Source organism: Herpailurus yagouaroundi, unplaced genomic scaffold (assembly GCF_014898765.1).
Source record: "Herpailurus yagouaroundi ecotype Mexico unplaced genomic scaffold, PumYag 28, whole genome shotgun sequence".
NCBI classification, from domain to species: domain Eukaryota; kingdom Metazoa; phylum Chordata; class Mammalia; order Carnivora; family Felidae; genus Herpailurus; species Herpailurus yagouaroundi.
Window position 1 is genome coordinate 157,235,402 of NW_024412376.1, and position 22,939 is coordinate 157,258,340.

At 38.3% G+C, this 22,939-nt stretch overlaps 1 protein-coding gene across 1 annotated transcript in view; it reads left to right on the plus strand.

The window, feature by feature from the left end:
• Window positions 1–22,939, plus strand: part of FBXL5 (F-box and leucine rich repeat protein 5) — a 47,344-nt gene that overhangs the window by 615 nt on the left and 23,790 nt on the right. Inside the window, exons 2-6 of the mRNA XM_040487687.1 lie at window positions 9,672–9,887; window positions 13,753–13,848; window positions 16,020–16,206; window positions 18,819–19,001; window positions 20,974–21,099. Of these exons, the coding sequence (XP_040343621.1) occupies window positions 9,753–9,887; window positions 13,753–13,848; window positions 16,020–16,206; window positions 18,819–19,001; window positions 20,974–21,099 (727 nt within the window). The 5' untranslated portion in view covers window positions 9,672–9,752. The remainder of the gene's footprint in view (window positions 1–9,671; window positions 9,888–13,752; window positions 13,849–16,019; window positions 16,207–18,818; window positions 19,002–20,973; window positions 21,100–22,939) is intronic.

The window sequence follows — 22,939 nt, forward strand, 5'->3', positions numbered from 1 at the left end:
CGGGGCCCGCGGCGCCGCCCCTGCCTGGCTGCGCACCCCTGGCCGGGCGGGCCCGCTGCCTGCGGCCGTGCCGAGCCTCCCGCCCCCGCCCCCTTGGGGAGAGGGGCCCCTCCGCGCCCCACCGACCTTAGGGGACCCCGGGCCGGCCACCTGCGCTGGGCTTCCTGTCCGCCTGGGGCCGGCCGTTTCTGCAGCTGTCCCCCGCCGCCCCCATCGCCGCCGCCCCTCATCCTGCTCCCGGCCGGTTTGGGGGCCCCCGGGTCTGTTTGCAGACGCCACCCACCCATCCATCCTTCCGAACCTCTCGCTCGCTTCCTGGCTCGAGGGGCAGCTTCTCCCAGCCACCCCCCCCTGCTCATCTTACGCCCCCCGGCCGTTCCCTGGCTTGATTTGGGAGAAACCCCAGGTTTCCTGGTCTAGGATGGGGAGACGCTTCGCTCTTGGTTTAGAGTTCTCTTTCTCCTTGCAACTTTTATTGTCCTGGAGCATTTCCTCGGCGTGGATCGTGTGATACGACCGCTACTCTCTGTTGGAATTCTTTACGTGGGCTCCAGTGAAACGGGCCTCGGAAAAAGTTGGTTTAACTGTGCGAACCTTTTTGGACTCTTGATTGGTGCAGCATTAGCTGAAAAAGCACTTTTCTGGAGATGGCTCAGGGCCTTCTGCTAGGGTTTTTAAAGCAGTATCAAGCGCCCACATTTTTGTCAGTGTTACGTTGGGGGAAAGAAGGGCCACCTATGTCCACATAGGTGCTGGAAACTTCGGGCAGGCCCGTTTTCGTGTAGAAATGAACCAGATGAAAAGCATTTCAACAACTCTTGTTGAAGCCCAGAAGTCAGCTTTTGTGAATTTTCAGAACTTCCACAGCACTAAGCAAAAGCCCTGTTGAGGGAAAAGAGGGGTTGTGAGAGCCCAGTGAGGTGGTTGGAGGATGCCCAGAGGGCTCAGGGCGAAGCCACGTTAAAAACCAGCAATTAAAAAAGCACTCGCAACCACCCTTTTCCTCCTTCCATTTTGGAAATTAAAAAATAACCCGATTCGGGTACAGGCTTAAACAGGACGGGCCAGGACAGTGCTTCTCAACCTTGGTAGCTGATTAGAATCCGCCCCCCCCCCCCCCAAGGCTGTTAAAAATCCAAATTCAGTGCCCAAAGCACTGAAAATTCGGGAGTGACCCTGGCATCAAGTATGAACAATTTGAAGCTCCCCCGGTGAGTCCAGCTCGCAGTGCAGCCAAGGGTGAGAACCGTTTACCCAGAAGAAGCAAAAGGAGAGGGTTAAGCCATCCATTAGGCTGCCCGACCCTGAAGTGTTTCAGTTAGATCGCTGCAGTGTTTTTACCTCCTCTGGGCTTTCAATTTAGTTATTCCGACAGTGGTCACGAATTGCAGGAAATTAAAAAAAAAAAACAAACAGGTTTTTTTTTGTTTTTTTTTTTTTTACTTTCTCAAAATTGAAAAGGGAAAGTTGGTGAGGACTTCAGGAATATGAGGTCTTCTCTGCAGGTCAGCCTGGAGATGGCTTGAAATTGTTACGGAATTTTTGTGCACGTGTACACTTTCCCAGCCTGTTTGTGGTTTTCGCCAGGCGGTTGTGACTTTCCCGTGGTAGTTAAGAGTCACAGTTTTATTTAGTTACGTGATAGACTAACCAGCCTTATACAGTGCCATTAAAATTTTTTTTAAAAATGTTTATTTATTATTTTGAGAGAGGTGAGCAGGGGAGGGGCAGAGAGAGAGGGAGACCCAGAATCCAAAGCGGGCCGGGTCTGAGCTGTCAGCACAGAGCCTGACACGGGGCTGGAACTCACAGAGATCATGACCTGAGCCAAAGTCGGACCCTTAACCCACTGAGCCACCCAGGCATCCCATATACAGTGTCATTAAAAAAAAAATTTTTTTTTTAATCTTTATTTATTTTTGACAGAGAGAGAGACAGAGTGCAAGCAGGGAAGGGGCACAGACAGAGGGAGACCCAGAATCTGAAGCAGGCTCCGGGCTCTGAGCCGTTAACACGGAGACCGACTCAGGGCTTGAACTCACAGACCACAAGATCATGACCTGAGCCAAAGTCGGATGCTTAACCAACTGAGCCATCCAGGAGTCCCTTACAGTGCCATTTTAAAAACCAATACTTGGGTATGGGGCGCCTGGGTGGCCCAATCTGTTGAGCGCCTGACTCTTGGTTTCAGCTCAGGCCATGATCTCACTGTACATGAGTTGGAGCCCTGTGTCAGGCTTGGGGCTGAAGGCACGGAGCCTGCTTGGGATTCTCTCTCCCTCTCTCCTGCCCCTGCCCCTCCCCCTCCCCTGCTCCACCTCTCTCAGTCTGTCTCTCTCAAGATAAGTAAATTCATTAACAAAAAATACCTGAGTCAGATGAGATTCTTTTCAGTACTTAAATGTTTCCTTTTGCAGTAATTAAGAAAGCATTTTCAATTTGACATAGCATAAGTCAAAATTATCACTAATTCTTAATTAGATGTAGTTAATGAGATTGTTGTAGATATTCATCAAGGAGATTAAAAGTCCAGTTTTCCAAACTGTGGATCAGAGATCAAGGTGATTTAGGGAGAAAAAAACTATAGGAATTCTATATCCAGATTTCTTCTTGATACTAATAGCTAGTGGAAATCTCCTACGATGTCCTTTGGGAGGCAGGGTGGAGAGATAAGTGTTTTATGATGCATGAATAATCTTAAAGGACTAATTTAAGAAAAAAAATTTTTTTAAATGTTTATTTTTGAGAGACAGAGACAGAGTGCAAGTGAGGGAGGGGCAGAGAGAGAGGGAGACACAGAATCCGAAGCAGGCTCCAGGCTCTGAGCTGTCAGCACAGAGCCCGATGCGGGGCTCGAACTCACGGACTGCGAGATCATGGCCTGAGCCGAAGTCGGATGCCTAACCGACTGAGCCACCCAGGTGCCCCTAATTTTTTTTTTTTTTTTTTTATTCATTTATCATCTCAAGTTTTGCCTTCACCATTGTTTGGTGGTAAAGACCACGGATATTCAAATAGCCAGCAGTAAAACTTTACAAAATGAGAACTAGTTTTTGTACTCAAACTAAAAAGGTACAAGATATATTATTTCACTGTATTCTAATGTTGATTCTGAATGCACAGTAATTATAAAAGAAGTCAGTTTTATTTCCAGTATCAAACTTTTCAAGTACAATATACTTGAAATATACAATAAATCTGTGTATTTATTAGCATCAACTCAATCATTTATATACTTAGACTATAGTTTACTTAGAGTGACATACTCTGAAGTTATAGGCCATTTTAAATATTGCTGTGTAATACCTAATTTAATTCTTTGCTCTTGGATTTCCTCTTAAATTTATATAAGGTTTCATGGAAAGTTTTTTTCACTGTTATCTGGACAACAGTCCTTTGAAGTAAGTAAAGGAAGGGTTATTCCTGTTTTATAGCTGGGGACTTGTAGGCCTAGATTAGCTAGACCCAGTTCACATGAGCAGTTAGTTACAGATCTAGATGGAAACCCAAGTCAGGATCATGATTTCTTTTCTTTTCTTTTTTTAAATTTAATTGTTTTTAAGTGTGTTTATTTTGACAGAGAGTGAGCTAGCGAACATGAGTTGGGTAGGGGCAGAGAGAGAGGGAGAGAGCTTTCCAAACAGACTCCCCACTGAACCCACGAACAATGAGATCATGACCTGAGCTGAGATCAGGAGTCGGAGGCTTAACCAGCTGAGGCACCTAGGTGCCCCAGGATCATGATTTCTATTTATATCATGATTTAATTTGTATGAAACCATAGTAGTTTCTGAAAAATCTTTTTGGGTAACAGTCTGTTATGAAATCTTTTTTGCTAATTCACTCTCATCTTCCAGATTGGGAGGATTTTAGTGAACGTTTCATTGGATGACATCCTTTTTCCAGTTTACGCCGATTCCTCAGTCTTTCCTCTAGTCCTCAAAATTTAACATTAATTCTGCCAGTAAGTCTGGAGTCTCTGTCTGTTGGCCCTGTGTTGTGTCAGTAGCTTGCATTGGTGATATAAGGTGTGATTCCTGTTCTTAAGGAGTTTACTATCTAACATTTGTGCTAAGGTGGAAATCCAGATGTGGTACAGTGGGAGCCAAGGGAAGCATATGGTCCGCTTTGCATTAAAGTTTCAGGAGTGGTCTCAGTCTCTTTGAACTGAGTGCTGAGAACAAAATAGGTGGTGGTTCTAAGGATGTGCATAATACAGAGATTCCCAGACTTACACATAAGCCAGTTATAAAAGATTCAAGTGGTGGGGGCTTTATGGAGTGCCCAGGTTTTTCAGGTAAGGATATTAAAAGTGCTATTTACTTTATCAATTTATAAACAAAGGACATTTTGTAACTGAAGCCCTAAGAGGGAAATAAGCTAATAACTTGAATAGATTATTTTAAAAAATTGGATGTAGCTTTATGAAGAATTCAGTTTCTTTGTTTTTCTCTGCGTACCTGTAAAAGCTGTTACTGACTGGTATTGGGGAGATTGGTTTATTAGAGGGAATATTGAATTGAGAACTAGAAAGTGAAGGAAAGGGGAATTTAATGAGTTCCTACTACATGCATACATTATTTCTTTTAATCCTTACAAGAGCCTCGTGATACAGGTATTATCTGTTATTTAAAGATGAGGAAACAGACTTAGTTTAGTAATTTACCCAACCCACTCAACTAGTAACTAGGAGAGACAGAATTTTAATCATAGGATTTTCCCCCCTTCTGAAGCCCACATTTTTTTGTATTACCTTATTGATTTTGTTACTTATTACCTGTTACATGATTTTCTGCAAACATTTCACCTGTGGGCCATAGTTTTTTTTCATAGTTAGTCCATAATATAGTTAAGGTTTTTTTTTTTTTTTTTTTCCAACGTTTATTTATTTTTGGGACAGAGAGAGACAGAGCATGAACGGGGGAGGGGCAGAGAGAGAGGGAGACACAGAATCGGAAACAGGCTCCAGGCTCTGAGCCATCAGCCCAGAGCCCGACGCGGGGCTCGAACTCACGGACTGCGAGATCGTGACCTGGCTGAAGTCGGACGCTTAACCGACTGCGCCACCCAGGCGCCCCTATAGTTAAGGTTTTTTTAATTGAGTATAAATCTCCATTGATTGAATCATAGCATTGTCTGGCTGAGTAGATAAAAAGTAAAAATTTATTTGAAGCAATAATGTTTGGGTTTTTATTGTACTATTATACACACACACACACACACACACACACACACGTGTGTGTGTGTGTGTGTGTTTGAACTTAATCTAGTCTTTAAGTGACACAACTTTTTGAGTCCCTTTGAGGCCAGGTTTTAAGATTTTAGGTTGTAGAGTGTCTGAGACAGAAAGCCAGTTACAAATCCTTTTAAATATGAGAGATACCATGTTACTGGGTTGTTACTATTTGTTGACTATGTGTATCCTGTTCTATATAGGTTTATGGGATTGAGTTTGCCAGGCATCAAGGTATACAAGTTTATAGGTCATTTAAGAAATTTTATATCCTGTTGTAGCAGTGTTTTTCCTAGTGTGTTCTATAGTCCATTAGTGGGTCATGGAATCAGTTTCATGGGATACAAATAGACTTTAAAAAATGAAATGGAAAAATATATATTGGAGTACATCACAGGGTAGAGAGGGAAATAATTGTTTCCTGAAATTTGTTTGAAGTGTTTGTGATGTGTGTGTGTGTAGGTTGCACTGTATTTCAGACTAAAGGTCATGGTTAAATGTGTTTGAAAACCACTTCTTTAGAGTAGCATTTCTCAACCACAGCACTGTTGACACTTTGGGCTAGATGGATGATTCTTTCTTGTGACTGTTTAGCTGCATCCCTGGCTTTTTACCCACTAGATGTCAGTAGCACTTCTGCAGTGGTTAACAACCAAAAATGTCCTTGCACATTAGTTCCTGGAGGGTAGAATTGACCTTTGGTGAGAACTATTGCTTTAGAGCAAGGTTCTGACAGTTCACTCTCTTTGTTGGATGTGGAAAGATAGCTTTATGATTGGAACCGATATTCTATGTTGCAGAAAGAACATAAAATTTAGAATCATAGAGGTTTGATCTCTGTTTTGTTGTCTACTAGTTGTATGGTTTTGGGCAAGTTATTTTTTCTGAGCCTCAGGGTTTTCATCTATGAAATGGGAATTATAACACCTACTTTATCTAAAAATACTTACTTTAGGGGCACCTGAGTGGCTCAGTCAGTTAAACCAAGAGTCAGCTCTTGGTTTCGGCTCAGGTCATGATACGATGGTTTGTGGGTTCGAGTCCTGCATTGGGCTCTGTGCTGGCAGCTCTCTTAAAATAAATACGTAAACATTAAACAAACAAACAGCACTTAGTATATAGTGCATCATAGGCCTCAATATGGCCCAGATATTACTAGTTTCTAGGTTTTTTGTCTCAATCAAGTTTGTGTGTTTGAGTAACTTTGCAGAGGCAAGCTAAATTTTAAAAATTCCTATAAACCGATTTTTTAAAAGTTAAATTGTATGCATTCTGGTTATCTTTTTAGCTGCAAAATTTACGGACTTTAGTACCAGGCTAAAACAATTGCTCATTTCAAGTGGAAATGAAGTGATTTGGGTAGCGTAAGGACTTCTAATGATAGTTTTATTTGGGCTAACTATAAAAATAACAGAAAAACCCAAGCAGGGCTTATTTATATTAATTTTGTGTTCTTTGGATGTATTATTAAATTATAACAAGAGCTCTATGATGTAGTTAATATTATTAGCCTTATGTTACAGATGAAGAAACTGAGGTAGAGAGCCATTTAGTGACTTGTGGCAGAGATGGATTCCTTTCTTAGCAGTCTGGCTCCAGACTCGCACTTGCAGCCACTAAGCTGGATTGACTCTGTGAATCATGTAGAGTCCTTTCATGGATCTCATTGGGTTCTCAGTCTGTAGTATGGACCTGGTTTTTATTTTAGCTTGTTGTTAAATCTGAAAGATTTCCTAATAGTCCAGTGAGAATGTATGCAGAATTTCCTGCATGTCTTTTAAGATGTTATTTTCCTTAAGTCATGTGAGGGCATTATTTATTTATTTTTTTTGCCATGCTTTGGTTTTTGTTTCTTAAAAATTGTATAGCAATAGTGTGTTTTAAGATTTATCTGTTATTTCTAAGACTTCTTTTTAATTAAAAAACATTTTTTATGTTTATTCATTTTTGAAAGAGGCAGCACAAGCAGGGGTGGGGCGGAGAGAGAGGGAGACACAGAATCCGAAGCAGGCTCCATCCAGGCTCTGAACTGTCAGCACAGAGCCTGATATGGGGCTCGGACTCATGAACCGTGAGAGCATGACCTGAGCTGAAGTCGGACACTCAACTGACTGAGCCACCCTGGTGCCCCTATTTTTAATTTTTTTAAATGACCCATGATAGTATTTGCTAAGACTAGCCACTGGTGAATTTTGTTGTGATCTTGTGTAGCATTTCTTAGGATAAAATCAACATTAGTATAACCAGATCTGTTCTGCCTCTTGTTTTTGTGTGACTCAGGAGCTACGAATGGTTTTTACATTTTTAAACAGTTGGAGAAAATCAAAAGAATAATATTTTGACATGTGAAAATTGTATGAGATTCAGATTTCTCCATCCATAAATAAAGTTTTATTGGAACATAGCCACATTCATTCGTATGACTGCTTTAATGCTACAGCAGCTAAATTAAATAGTTGCTACAGAGTATGCCCTGTAGAACCTAAAATATTTATTATCTGGCCCTTACCAGAAAAAGTTTCTCAATAATTTACTTACTTATTGTGGCTACTGTTCCTTATGTTATTTCCCTTCACTAGACTAGAAGCTCCATAAAGGCAGAGATGTCTGTTTTGTTCATGATGTTCCTATCTTGAGTACAGGAACAATGCCTAGCTCTTAATAGCTGCCCAGTAACTATTTGAATTGAGTAAAAAAAAAAAAAAAAAAAAAACAAACCAGCATGAATCTATAAAAACGAATGATTAATTTTCAAAATGACTAGAGCTAGCATTTACTAAGCACCAATTCATTTTAATTTCATAGCTACCATGTGAACTACAGATGTTGTTATTCTCATTTAACATCAAGAAGAAACTAAGACATTGCAAGGAGTAAAGTAACTTACCCAGGGTTACACATTTAAATAAATGGTAGAAGTAGGATCTGATCCGTAGAGACTCTGTTGTGGTTTCCTATAAATGACTTAATACCTAATACACATAAGTTTTACATAAGCTACTTAGTTAATTCTATGTGTAGTGGAATAGTTCTGCTTTAGGTGTTTACCATCTTTTCTGGTGCTTTGTCATAAGCCTACTACTTCTGTTGAGAACAGGCAATTGAGACAGCTTAGGGTCTGCTCCATTTTAGGAATACTGGGTCAGACTTGACCAACCAAGTCTAGGAAGTGTGGTGTCAGTAGCTTCTTCCCCTCCATTCACTGTCTGTGTTTTTAACCTAATCAGGTTTTCCCTCTTAAAATGGACTTTGAAACTAGAGTTGATACAATAGAAAGTAGATTTAATATGGCAATGGAGGGTTTGTATATTATTTTGAGCTTTAATTTGAATCAGGTTTCTTGATAAGATTATACATTTAAACATGAGAATTTAATTTGCCATTCAGTGTAAAAAATTAAAATTACTTCTGAATAGTTATTTTCTTTGGTTGGATACTAGAATTAAAGAAAATGACAGTGTATATATTTCTTTATTTTGTGATTGATTTGTGCCTTTCCTTCAAGTGCATTTACTTTCTCGTGCCGTGATGTGCTAGGTTTCCATGTTGTACCATTGCAGTGCCTTTACCTCAGAAAAATACATGATTTCTTATCTGAGCTGCTAAGTGTTTATTCTGTTTTTCTTAAAAAACAAAAACTAGTTCCCCTAAAATCATCTAATTTTTTTTTTAAGTTTATTTATTTATTTCGAGGGAGGGAGAGAGCAAACAGGAGCAGGGGAGAGGAGGGGGGAGAGAGAGAGAGAGTCCCAAGCAGGTTCCATGCTGTTAGCGCAGAGCCTGATGCAGGGCTTGATCCCACAAACCAGCCTGTGAAATCATGAGCTGACGTCAAGAGTCGGACACTTAACCAACTGAGCCATCCAGGTGCGCCCCTAATAATATTCTGATAGCTCAATATTTTATAATTCTTTCTGGAACAGATCAGACTCATCTTGATATTAAAATTTAAACAAACTATAATAGAGTATTTTTAAACTTTTACATTGTAAAAGTAGTATAATAGCATAAAGAACATTTTGAACAAAGAAAAAAGTACTTATCATATTATCCTAACAACTATTTAAAAATTTCATATAACTTTATAGAGTATCTGTATTTAGTATATGTGTAGAATAACAGAATCTTAGGTTTGGAGGGAGTCTGGTCTAATCCCTTTTATTTAAAGAAACTATGTGATTTTTTGGCTTATGAATCAGTTTCCTGTATCATCAAGCTCTTCAGAATGCAGACCATTTTCTTTCTGACCCTAGTGTACTTTTTATTATACCATTATAATTTGTCAATTTATGAATTTCCTTTATGTGTACTTGAACAAATAAGTGTAAGGGAGGTATTTTGCTGTGTACAAAACTAAATAGGAGCGTATTTGAATATTTGTTATTGGTGTGTATTTACATATATTTATTATGCCTTTCTTTTTAAAATGTTTCTTCAGCTTTCTAAAACGAACTTTTCCAACAACAATGATTTCCGTGCTCTTCTGCAGTCTTTGTATGCTACTTTTAAGGAGTTCAAAATGCATGAGCAGATCGAAAATGAATACATTATTGGTTTGCTTCAACAACGCAGCCAGACCATTTATAATGTACATTCTGACAATAAACTCTCTGAGATGCTTAGCCTCTTTGAAAAGGGACTGAAGAATGTTAAGGTGAGTTGCAAAAATGAGTATTTAACTGTCAAAACTTGTGTCCTTACTAGTATGTCATTAGCAAAACCAATTAGCATTTTATAGTAAATGATGTTATGTTACAGATAAAAAATATTCTCACACTGTTAAAGACAGTAAGGAAGACTTTATTCAAGGGATTACTTCATTGGGGTTTTGCAGTAGGGGAGAGAGATTGGGCTTAACTGTGAATAGGATATCTAAGGATTTATAGCCAAGGAACAGAGCAGGGGTCAGGAAAATTTCTAAGAAGAAACATCATGGCTAGACTGACTCAAGAGGATTTTTGCTGAAGGCAGATCAGGGTGGTGAGATATTGAGGATGGATAGATACTATGATCAATGTCAAGGGTAGAGGGATTTTTGCTAAACTGATTCAGAATGACTTTTGCTAAAACTAGACTAAGTGGGCCAAGGACAGAGCTCAAGGTTGAGGCCTAGTTGAGAAGAGGGCTCAAAGGAGCCTGAGTCTATCAGGTTGATGAGAATCTTTGTTAGTTACCTCTTTATTACTGTATATAAAATTTATAGTGAATGCTACTCCACAGGTCTTAAAGTTTTTGTACGTTGAAATTTTAATTACCACAAAATTTTTACTTTCTGGTAACATTTGCTCAACTCTTAGAAGAAAGCTATAATGAATGCAGTTACTGGTGACTAAAGGTGAGATTGTTACTACAATGAAGGAATACTTTTTAAAAAATTTTTATTAAAAATTATTAATTTATAAAAATTTATTTATAAATTTTTATTTAAAATTTTATTTAAAAATTGAATGTTAGCTATAACATTTACTATATTCCCTTTTTCCATATTTTAGGGTGCAGGGATGGTTAAACGGGACAATTTTTAATTGACATAAAATTAGACCTATTTGAGTATAGTTTAGGATAATGATATAGAAAGATTTTCCTTTTACTTATATTTGCATATTGTGGAAATGTGAAGTTTTATCTTTTATCTCCCTCTGGCTTGGTGAAGCATAGATTTAAGTTGCAACTCTGTCAAACAACCACACACCTTTCACTTACAGACTTGCGTTCTAGAAAGACTGTTGTGCAGCAGGGAGGAGGATGGGTTGAAGGGAAAGAAAAGACTGAAGTAGAAAGACCAAGACCATTCTAAAAAATACTGTAGTAGTGTCTAGAAGAAGACACTGTAACTCCTTGGTGGAGAGGTGGGTGATGGGGTGAGGGTGGGGTACTGGGTAGTGATGGAAGGGAGATTTACTTTTTATTGAATACTCTTGTACTCTTTCAATTTTATGTCATGTTCATGTATTACTTGTTCAATAAAATGATTACGATCTGAACTAAAGTAGTGACTAGAGGAGATAGAGGGAAGAAGACAGACCTGAGAATTATGTAGGACATAAAATTGATAGAATGTAGTGCTTACATACAAAGGAAAAGGGAAAGGAGAAGGAGAAAGAAGTAAGAATGAGAATTGAGTCTGACTTTATAGGGAATATAGAAGAGGCTTGGGGAATAAAAAGATCCATTTTGGACACGTTGGGTTTTAACTGCTTTTGCAATCCAGGTGGGCACTTATTAATAGGAAGAGGTATAGATGGGATTTGGGGACAGAAGAGTAATTTGATTTAGATAAGCAAATTTGATCATTATTAGCATGTGAAGTGGAAATGGAAGCCACTTGGGCATGCTTAGGGAAAATGTGTAAAATCTTTAGAGATTAGGATATTGGATGGAATATTGGGAAGCAGTTGAATAAATTAGTACAAAAAGGAGGAGACTACAAAACACTGATCAGGAATAAAATATTCCCACATTTTATTATTTAGATTTTAAATTTTAATTATTTTTTTAATTTTAGAGAGAGTGTGTGTGTGTGTGAGCAGGGGAGAGGGACAGGGGGAGACAGAGAGAGAGGGAGAGTATGTTTTAAGCAAGCTCCAAGCTCAGCATGGAGCCCCTGACACAGGGCTCAAACCTGTAACCCTGGGATCATGATCTGAGCTGAAATCAAGAGTTGGCCTCTCAACCTGAGTCACCTGGGAGCCCCTATTCCCACATATATACAGTTTCATTAAAAAAAAAAAAATTTTTTTTTAATGTTTTTATTTATTTTTGAGACAAAGACAGAGCATGAGCAAGGGAGGGGCAGAGAGAGAGAGGGAGACACAGAATCTGAAGCAGGCTCCAGGCTCTGAGCCGTTAGCACAGAGCCCGACGCAGGGCTTGAACTCACGGACTGTGAGATCAAGACCTGAGCTGAAGTCGGACGCCCAACTGACTGAGCCACCCAGGCACCCCTAAGTGTTTATTTGTTTTTGAGAGAGAGAGAGAGAGAGAGAGAGACGCAGAGCATGAACAGGGTAGGGGCAGAGAGAGAGACACACACAGAATCTGAAGCAGGCTTCAGGCTCTGAGCGGTCAGCACAAAGCCTGATACGGGGCTCGAACCCACGAGCTGTGAGATCATGACCTGAGCCAAAGTCAGACGCTTAACCGACTGAGCTACCCAGGTACCCCTGTAAAATTCTGCATGTTTTAAGTTGATAGGGCTGATGTAGAAGTGTTAGATGTTACAGGGAGATGAGATCTGAGTTCATGTGAGAAAGAACTTTTTAGCTATTGTCCAGAATTAGAGTGATTTACTAAACAATGTTGGGAGCCCCTTACCCTTAGAAGTACGTTGATAACCTGACTTTTTGAAGTAGATATGGTCTTCCGTCAGCATAACATAACAGGTGTTGTAGATCGTGTAGTGGGGGGTGCCCCAGATGAGTTTGAAGGAACTCTGGTGGTATAGTCCAGTAGGCTCTTATGAACTGCTCAGACATAGATTAGGAAAAGAAACATAGAGATTATATAAATGTAGACATTAGAAGTCCATAGAAGTTTTGAGCAAATACTTGCTATTTTTAGACTTTATGACATTTTAAAGTTTTGTTTTTTTATTAAAAAAAATTTTTTTTTTAACATTTATTCATTTTTGAAAGAGAGGGACAGAGTGGGAATGGGGAAGGGGCAGAGAGGGAGTGAGACACAGAATTCAAAGCAGGCCCCAGGCTCGAAACAGGCTCCAGGCTCCAAGCTGTCAGCATGGAGCCCGATGCAGGGCTTGAACTCACAGACCACAAGATCATGACCTGAACCGAAGTCAGCTGCCCAACCGCCTGAGCCACCCAGGTGCCCCATAAAATTTTGTTTTTTTAATGTTTATTTTTTTGAAGGAAGAGAGAGACAAAGCGTGAGGGGGTGGGCGGGGGCAGAGAGAGAGGGAGACACAGAATCCAAAGCAGGCTCTGGGCTCTGAGCTATCAGCACAGAGCCCGACCTGGGGCTCAAACTCATGAACCATGAGATCATGACCTGAGCTGAAGTTGGAGGCTTAACCAACTAAGCCACCCAGGCGGCCCAACTTCATGACATTTTAAACAAGTATAAGATCACATTACTAATAATCCAAGGTTCCTTTGCAAGATAATTTAAAGACATCTTTTTTTTTAAATTTTTGATGTTTATTTTTTGAGAGAAAGAGACTGAGCATGAGTGGGGGAGGGGCAGAGAGAAAGGGAGACACAGAATCTGAAGCAGGCTCCAGACTCTGAGCTGTCAGCACAGAGCCTGACACGGGGCTCAAACTCACGGAACGCGAGATCACGGCCTGAACCAAAGTTGGATGCTTAACCACCTGAGCCACCCAGGTGCCCCTTTAAGGGTATCTTTAATGCTTTGAAAAGTACAGAGACCACTTTGCTATTTGTCAGTCTGTTCTTTTTCCTGAGGTTTTATGTTGCATTTTAAAGTGATTTCCTAGGATCAGTACAGTGTAAATAATGAAGCAAAACTTTTATAGGATGTAATTTTTTTTATGTTTCTAGAATGAATGTGAGCAGTTAAATTATGCAAAACAGCTGAAAGAGAGATTGGAGGCTTTTACAAGAGATTTTCTTCCTCACATGAAAGAGGAGGAGGAGGTAAGCATAATTTTTTCTCCCTTGTAAATTTGATTTATGAAATTTTTAAGATGTTATTTTGCCTTTCATTCTTCAAAATAAGGCACAGGAAGATAAGCCTCCAGTTCATTTTAGGAAAGGAAGAAAACCCCAAGGAAAACATTAATTTTGTTCCCTTGGTTGCTTTTCATTGAATCCTTTGTGTATGTATGTATGTATGTATGCATATATGTATGTATGTTTAGTTTTGAGAGAGAGAGAGTGCAAGCAGGAGAGGGGCAGAGAGAGAGCAAGACACAGAATCTGAAGCAGGCTCCAGGCTCTGAGCTGTTGAGCATGGAGCCTGATGCGGGACTTGAACTCACAAACTGTGAGATCATGACCTAATTCGAAGTCAGATGCTTCACTGACTGAGCCACCCAGGTGCCCCCTACTCTACACCTTTAAAATTTTTTTTTAATGTTTATTTTTGGGAGAGAGAGAGAGAGAGAGAGACAGACAGACAGACAGACCAGACAGAATCCCAAGCAGGCTCCAGGCTCTTGAGCTGTCAGCACAGAGCCCAACTTGGAGCTTGAACTAGTGAACTGAGCCACCACCCAGCTGTCCCTCATTGAATCCATTATTTAATTCAATTAGTCAACTAATATTTATTTTCTTACTATGTAGATGGCATTGTATTGAATGTTAGTAGCTTTTTATGTTACCTTAATGTCTTCATGGAACCTTTAGGGGATTCTTTAAACTTTTTAATGTTTTGTGTATTTTCATGCTAAGTTTAAAGAACTTTTACTGATCTTTTTTTTGTAGTACATTTTGGTAATCAAATGGTAGTGTTAAACTTACCAGTTTTATTCCTACTACACACATACTGGGTTATCACTGAGTGGATGAGCAAAACATTATTCCATTCTCTTTTTTCTCTAAAGTGGGGGTGAATATCAGGATTAGGGTAAGGAATAGAAAAATAAATAATTTTGAGGAGCTGGATTCTTGTTTCGTTGCAAATTAGTTACTGTGGTCATTCTCACTTATGGCTTCACCTTATAATCAGATCTATATTTAAAAAAAAATAAAATAAAACTACTTTTCAGCTCTCTCCGGACTAATTAAATCAGGTGAGAGATTCTGGCCTGGATATATTGAAAAGTCCCCAAGTCATTGTGACGAAACCACCACTGAAGCCACTGAGTTACTAGAATAGTGTTTCTTAACCTGTGATGTACATCAAAATGATCGCCCGCTTCCCGCCCTAAAAAACAAAAGCCTTGTCTTCACTTCTTCAAGATTCTAATTCTGTAAATTGGGGGTTGGGACTAAGCATCTGTTTCGAAGAAGAAATATAGACAGTTCAAGGTCTCAGTAGACCTCTGAGTTTTATGGTTCTTAGTACACTGGGTACCTTTCTCATGATTTAGAGGCCCTGTTGAGGTAGAGTTCAGTTACTGAGGTATCAGAAGGCAGTTAATGGATCTAAATGTCTAACCATATGAGACTGATAAAGAGTGTTTGTACAGAAAACCTTCTGCTTTTGACGCTTTTAAATTCCATGGGATTTATTAGAGAAGCTGTAGAAAGAAGGGTCTTTTGGTGATACTCTACACACTTTTTTGGCTAAACTAACTTGGTGGCAACAAGTAAAATTTTTATTTTTTTGAAATACGAGGTCATAATACTACACTCGAGCCATTAATAATTTAAAAGGTATAGGGACGCCTGGGTGGCTCAGTCGGTTAAGCCTTTGACTTCAGCTCAGGTTGTGATCTTGAGGTTCACTAGTTCAAGGTCTTCATCAGGCTCTGTGCTGACAACTCAGAACCTGGAGTCCGCTTCGGATTCTGTGTCTCCCTCTCTCTCTCTGTTCCTCCCCTGCTCATACTCTATCTTTCAAAAATAAACATTAAAAAAAAATCTATACATAGGAATCTCTGGGGCACCTGGGTGGCTCTGTCGGTTGAGTGTCCGACTTCCACTTAGGTCGTGATCTCCTGGTTCACAGGTGTGAGCCCCAAATTGGGCTCTGTGCTGGCAGCTCAGAGCCTGGAGCCTGCTTTGGATCTGTGTGTCTCTCTCTCTGCCCCTCCCCCGCTTGCATTCTGTCTCTCTTAAAACTAAATAAACATTAAAAAAAAGGTGTAGAGTAAACAGAACTAGTTAGGCATATTTACTTATGAATATTTTGTTTTATTTAGGTTTTTCAGCCAATGTTAATGGAATATTTTACCTATGAAGAGCTTAAGGATATTAAGAAGAAAGTGATTGCACAGCACTGTTCTCAGAAGGACACTGCGGAACTCCTTAGAGGTCTTAGCCTGTGGAATCAAGCTGAGGAGCGACAGAAGTTTTTTAAATATTCTGTGGATGAAAAGTCAGATAAAGGTGAGATTTGTACGTTTATTTTTTTATTTTGTTTTCAGTAGACTCCGCACATAATGTGGGACTTACGACCCTGAGATTAAGAGTTGCATGCTCTACTGACTGAGCCAGCCAGGTGCCCCTGAGATTCCTATGTTTAGATAATGAATGATTTAGTTTTGAGGCCATCTGTGTCTTGTTGATAATGAGCTTTAGATTTTGTTTGAGGAATAAATTTAAACCATTTATTTACAAGTGTACATTTAATTGAAGACTAGTTTCTAAGAATTTGATGTTATGATAATTTAGCATCGGCGGCGGGGGTGGGGGGTGGGGGGGGGCACCTGGGTGGCTCAGTCCGTTAAGCATCTGACTTCAGCTCAGGTCATGATCTCACTGTTTGTGGGTTTGAGCCCCGCATCGGGCTCTGTTGACAGCTCAGAGCCTGGAGTCTGCTTGGGATTCTGTGTCTTCCTCTCTCTCTGCCTCTCCCCTGCTTGTGCTCTGGCCCTCTTTCTCTGAAAAATAAATAAAAATTAAAAAAAAAAATCCCATATATTTGGGCCACAAGCAATATAATATAGTGTTTCTTAAAGGAACTCATGTAGTAGTAGTAATAATTATTATTTTGGCCAATCAAAATTATTGAAAGCTACCATATACAGAGCACTTTTGCAGTATCATCCAATTTTCTGAGCTCCATTGACTATAGTGGCTGATTTTATCCTTCCTTGTTTTTCTCATCATTTTTTTTTTTAATTTTTTTTAAGGTTTATTTTTGAGAGAGAGTGTGTGCATGTGGAGGGGTGGAGGAAGAGAGAGAGAATCTCAGGCTGACAGCGTGGGGCCTGATATGGGGCTCGATCTTATGAGTGAGATCATGATCTGAGCCAAAATGAAGCATTGGACAATTAACTGACTGAACCACTCAGGGCCCCTCCATCAGATTTTAAAATCAGTTGTGCTTATAGTTTTATTTCCATCCTTTTCCATGTATCACTGTCTTAACGTATATCCAGTAATACAAACAGGAGTGAGAATGAGAGGTATTGTTTTTCTGTGTACAGTTACTTTGAGAAAACAAATGACAAATGCAAGTAAAATATGTTTGCCTTTTTTATTCATAGACTATTTCCTCATTTTTCTCAAAGATCTTTGATAGCTTTGCCTTTTAAAACCTCATTGAGGAAAATTGGCATCCTCAGGCTAGTAAAAATTTCTTCTGTTTCTACATGGGCAATAGCAATGACATTCCTTTTATTTATTTTATTTTATTTTTTTTTTTAATTTTTTTTTCAACGTTTATTTATTTTTGGGACAGAGAGAGACAGAGCATGAACGGGGGAGGAGCAGAGAGAGAGGGAGACACAGAATCGGAAACAGGCTCCAGGCTCTGAGCCATCAGCCCAGAGCCTGATGCGGGGCTCGAACTCACGGACCGCGAGATCGTGACCTGGCTGAAGTCGGACGCTTAACTGACTGCGCCACCCAGGCGCCCCAATGACATTCCTTTTAAAATTGCTTAAAATTCTTTGAAATTGGTCCTTTTCTCTTTATTTAACAAAGTAGGTGAGATGCATGTTGAAACAAAAATGTTTTTATAGGTGAACCTATAATTAAACCCATAAAACTTGGGTGCTGCACTTTGAAATGCAGCTTGGGCCTTAGACACCAAGCCAAGACCTGTTGTGTCTAGTTTAATTGTAATTACAACATGGGGTTTAAAAGCATCACACTTATTACGTTTAATTTTCCCACTCCTTCAAAGCAAATTATAGCTGTATTATGATTAAATATTTGCCATTTGAAAAGGGTTAGGTTAAAATAATTTGATCATAGCATTTCTGTATTTAAGTTGCTTTTTGAGGGCAAATCAGATGTACAAAGTACCTCAAATTCTTTGTAATCCTTTAATGATGAATCTTTTGTATTCTGTATTCTTTATTGTAGCGCCTCATTTGCATTTTTTAAAAAATTACTGAAGTAATTCTTTATGGGAAATTGGACATTCAGTGACTATTTTTTATAATAGTTGCTGACAAAAGATTCCTGATAAATGTATACCAGCATTAGAAATGTTTACGTTTTCTCAACTGGCTCACAGACAGTAGGTTAGCCATGGTTATAGAAGTTAGGTTTCACAGGCATCTTGTACCAAATGTGAAAATCAGAGAGGGAACACAAGGAAAATACTGACATAATCCTAATAGATGAGTGGAACGTGTTGTGAGATTAGTGTGTCATTAAAAATGCCTTGGAGACCTCATCATCTGGCTGACTCTACACTGGAAGCTGTAAAACCTGCTGGGTTCCTTTTTCAAATGATGCTTCTTATGCTACAAAGTGAGTATTGTTTTTTCTGTGATGCCTTTGTAAGAGGAAGTCAATTCTGTGTTCATGATTGTAGCTCCCACTGATGAAGTATGATTTGGGCCATGATAGTTTAACCCTACGGGTTCTTAACAAGTTGAACATCCCCATGTTACCACTAATCCATGTTATTTCCTTTTCACATCTTGCAAGCAGGAAGGAGTGGACTTTAGGCACTGAACTTTATTTATAGAAATGTGATTGTAACTTCTTACTGCGTTTGCCCTTACAGCCTTTAATGTTCAAGTTTTTCTTTTTTATTTCAGAAGCGGAAGTGTCAGAGCAATCCACAGGTATAACCCATCTTCCTCCTGAGGTAATGCTGTCAATTTTCAGTTATCTTAATCCTCAAGAATTATGTCGATGCAGTCAAGTAAGCACTAAATGGTCTCAGCTCGCAAAAACTGGATCGCTTTGGAAACATCTTTACCCTGTTCATTGGGCTAGAGGTAGGTAAATGTGACTTTTAGCTTGTTTAAAAAATAATTTCAATCTGTTTTTTTCAAATGATTATTCATAGATGTTAATAAGCAAGGTCAGGAAGGGAAATTCTGAGAGGTTGACCAAAAAGTAGATTTCGTAGTTAGATCACGTGTTCTTTGTATACTACTTTTGATAAACTAGCAGTGCTGAAGTATCTGTGAGTGATTTATGTGATGCGTGCAATTTCTTCTAAAATAATTAGGAAAAAACAGGGGAGAGGTTGCTAAATAATTGGTAAAATGTTGATAATTGTTGAAGATAGGTGATGAGTTCATGAATATTCGTTATGCTACTTTTTAAATGCTGCTTCCTCCTACTTTTGAGTGTGTTCAGAGGTAAAAATGAAATTAATGCATTGTCAGAACAGCTTTAAATAGATTCAGTATTTTAAAAATAATAGAATAAATTCCATAAAATTTAAAGATGAGGCACCATTATGGCTGCCTTGGCAGTGGCTCAAAGTAACTGAATCTGTTTTTGTCTTTAGCATGTTTTTGTTGTGATTGGTAATGCCTCATTCTACAAATCACAATTTCATATTTAATTCACTGCGGTAAGTTACTTTGACGTGTGAACAATTAAAGAAAATTTCCTTTTCATGAGCATTTAATGCAGTCGTGGAGTAAATGCAAGTAATATGGCATACATTTTTCTGTCATTGAATTAAAACAGTTTCATCTAAGTGACTCTTTTAACCTCAAATTTATGTAAAAGTTTTTTGTTTTTTATAATTTATGACTTGGACGTGGAAATATGTGTTTCTCTTATAATTAAGTTACAAATTGAATTTAAAAAGTTTTATTTTTTTATTAATATATAGCATGTTTAAAATAGCTGTTGTTAGATATTTATTTTTTGAGCAAAGCTATTTGAAGTATTGTGTAGACAAATGATTAGAATTAATATTTTGATGTGGAATAATTTTTTCTATTAGTTATAGGAAAATGAAATATTAAGTGAAAAGTCAAGGCAAATATGGATATATTTAATGCTTTTTGTTTAGTTATATTTTTAACTGTTAACTAATTTGAATTAAAAGATAATTAGGTACTATTTGATATAAAGATCAAATGTGAAAATGCTGTGCAAGACTTCTATGGTGTTCATCAGATCTTAAATATGCTTTTTTTTTTAAATATGTTTAAACAAAAAGTTTCAATAAAAATGTTTGTTTATTTATTTATGGTGTTTGTTTCCAATGGTTCTCAATCAGAATTTATTTTACCACCTTCCAGGGGACATGTTGAAATGTCTATGGAAACATTTTTGTTTGTTTTTATTTTGGGAGATTATACTGGCTTCCAGTGAGTAGAGGCCAGGATTTCTGCTAAATTCCCTCCAGTGCACAACAAAGATTACCCAAGTGCAAAATGTCAATAGTGTTGAGATTGAGAAACCATACTTTAGATATAATGTTAAAAGTTCAGTAAGTTAATTCTGCATTGTCTCTCACTTGACAATCATATAATTTAATCGCAGTGTATTCTCCAGGGTCTTTAAATTTATGGTTTAGCTTTCCCTTAATCTTTCCCCTTCGACTTTATGTTCCTACCTGTTGCTGAACTGCCGACTATTCACTACTGAGCAGAAAGTCTGTGCTTGTTTTTATTAGCTGTCATCATTTGGAGGGTACTGGTGCCAGTGTGAAGTCACAGTAGGGGAAAAAGGTTAAGTTCTTTTCAATGATTTCTAAAATTGCATGTAAGATTATTGATGGTTATTTTTCATAATTCTTTTTGGTATGTCTGAAATTGATCCTTTGTGTACTATTTACATGTAATATTTTAACCATGATTGAATATTTCTAACAATAGCTGGCCCATTGCCTAGAACTCAAGTATTTTCTGTGTGCAGAGATTTTTATTGGAAATAGATGATTTTTTGGGCAGCAGTAGCCAGTGTGATCTTATTTTGTTTTCTTACTTATTTGTGGAGTAGGTGACTGGTATAGTGGTCCAGCAGCTGAACTTGATACCGAACCTGACGAGGAATGGGTGAAAAACAGAAAAGATGAAAGTCGTGCTTTTCAGGAGTGGGATGAGGACGCTGATGTAGATGAGTCTGGTAAGCCACGTTGGGAGCTCACGTTAGTCCATGCGACTCTGGTAATTCGTACTATATCCAGCAGTTATGAATTTACAGACTACTAGGTGTTAAGGTTTACACATTTTCTAAAGAAACATTTACATGTTTTCTAAAGAAACTCGTGTTTTTAAGTCTACTACTTTGTAAGATTTGAAAGAATAATAAGCGGATTTAAAGTGTATTCTGTTTGAAGTAATTGTTAAGTGTGTGTAGAGGTTTTTTTATATTTAAATACTTAAAAAAATTAAAGACTGTTCTCCTTTTTGAAGTAACGTACATCCATTATTGCACTTTGCAGTTTACAATGTGATTTTTAGGACCATTTCATTTGACCAGTTCAGCAGTATTTATTGAGTCCTCTGTGGCCTAGAGGAAGGAGTGTGAAGCTGTTGAACCTGTTTCTTCATTTGTAAATAGTCCTACCACTTGCCTCACAAGGTTGTTGTGGAATTAGGAAGTAATATATATACATGAAAATCCTCTGTAAATGGCGAAGGATTGTAAAAACTAGGGTAGCCATTCTTTAAGCACTGTGGGAGAACTCCAGCGTGACTAAGGTTATCCTTACTGTTAAAGAACTCATATGGGAGAGAATTTGGAATACGTAATCCTTAATTCAAGGTATTTAGTAAAAAATGGCATAATAGAGGTGCAGAAAGATGCTATTTGGGAGTATGGGGGAGGAAGATAATAAATACTGTCTTAGGTACTATTCTAGGAAATAATTGCTAAAACTTGATGAAATAGTAAAAAAAAAAAAAAGGGACAAGACACTAATACTTCGTAAAACTGAAACATTAGGGAATTTTTATTCTAAATTGCTCACTTAAAAAATAGTAAGCTGGTCTGGCAAAAAAACTAAACATATAGAAAGTGAGGACTAAAAGCATATAAATATTATTTCAGTAGCAAGTTTACTTGTCTGAAGTGAAGTTGCCACATTTTATATAGTTTTGAATGTTTATGTATTACAGTTTTGAACATTTAGAGGGTGCTACGTAAGGAAGAGATATTTGCCAGTTAGATTTGGTGATGTGCTTACCTTGTGACAAGAGAACCCTCTTGAACATGAGGTTAATAGTGAATGAAATAGGAAAAAAAAATCCTTGGGCTTAAAATTTGAAGAGGAGAGATAAACAGTAAATGCAGGCAAAATATATATGCCATATTGGATAGGATCTAGTGCTGTGGAGAAAAAAAAAAGGAAAGGGTGCCAGAAAGAGAGGAAAGAAGTTACAATTTTAAATAGGGTGATTAGTTAAGGTCCTCTGAAAAATTTGAGCAAAACCCATGAGTTTTAAAAGTCTTTACCAAATTTAGTGTATTTGTGTCCACACTTGATAGCCAAAGACCATGCTTATCCATAAGCATTCATACTGAAAGGGAAAGGTTAAGGCTGTAATGATTGAGCCTTAAGGTAATATATTCAGCTGTTTGGTGTATCTCATATTAAACTACTCAGTGTGCTTTATGTTCGTGCTTTTTAAGTTTAGTTGTCTTTACTAGTCTTGCAGAAAGATACGGTTCTTCATAGGATGTTTAATTAATTTATTTATTTTTTTGATTTCATAGTAAATAATACGGATTTAGATAGGACTACAGAATCAAAAGACTGATTTGGGAATAAAATTATACCAGAATAAATAGAGTGTGCTGAAAGTCATTTTTTTTTTATTTAAAGTTTTCATTTATTTATTTTGAGAGCTGGGGAGGGGCAGAGAGGGAGGGAGCGAATCCCAAGCAGGCTTCACACTGTCAGTGTGGAGCCAGTTGCGGGGCTTGAACTCATGCACCGTGAGATCATGACCCAAGCTGAAAT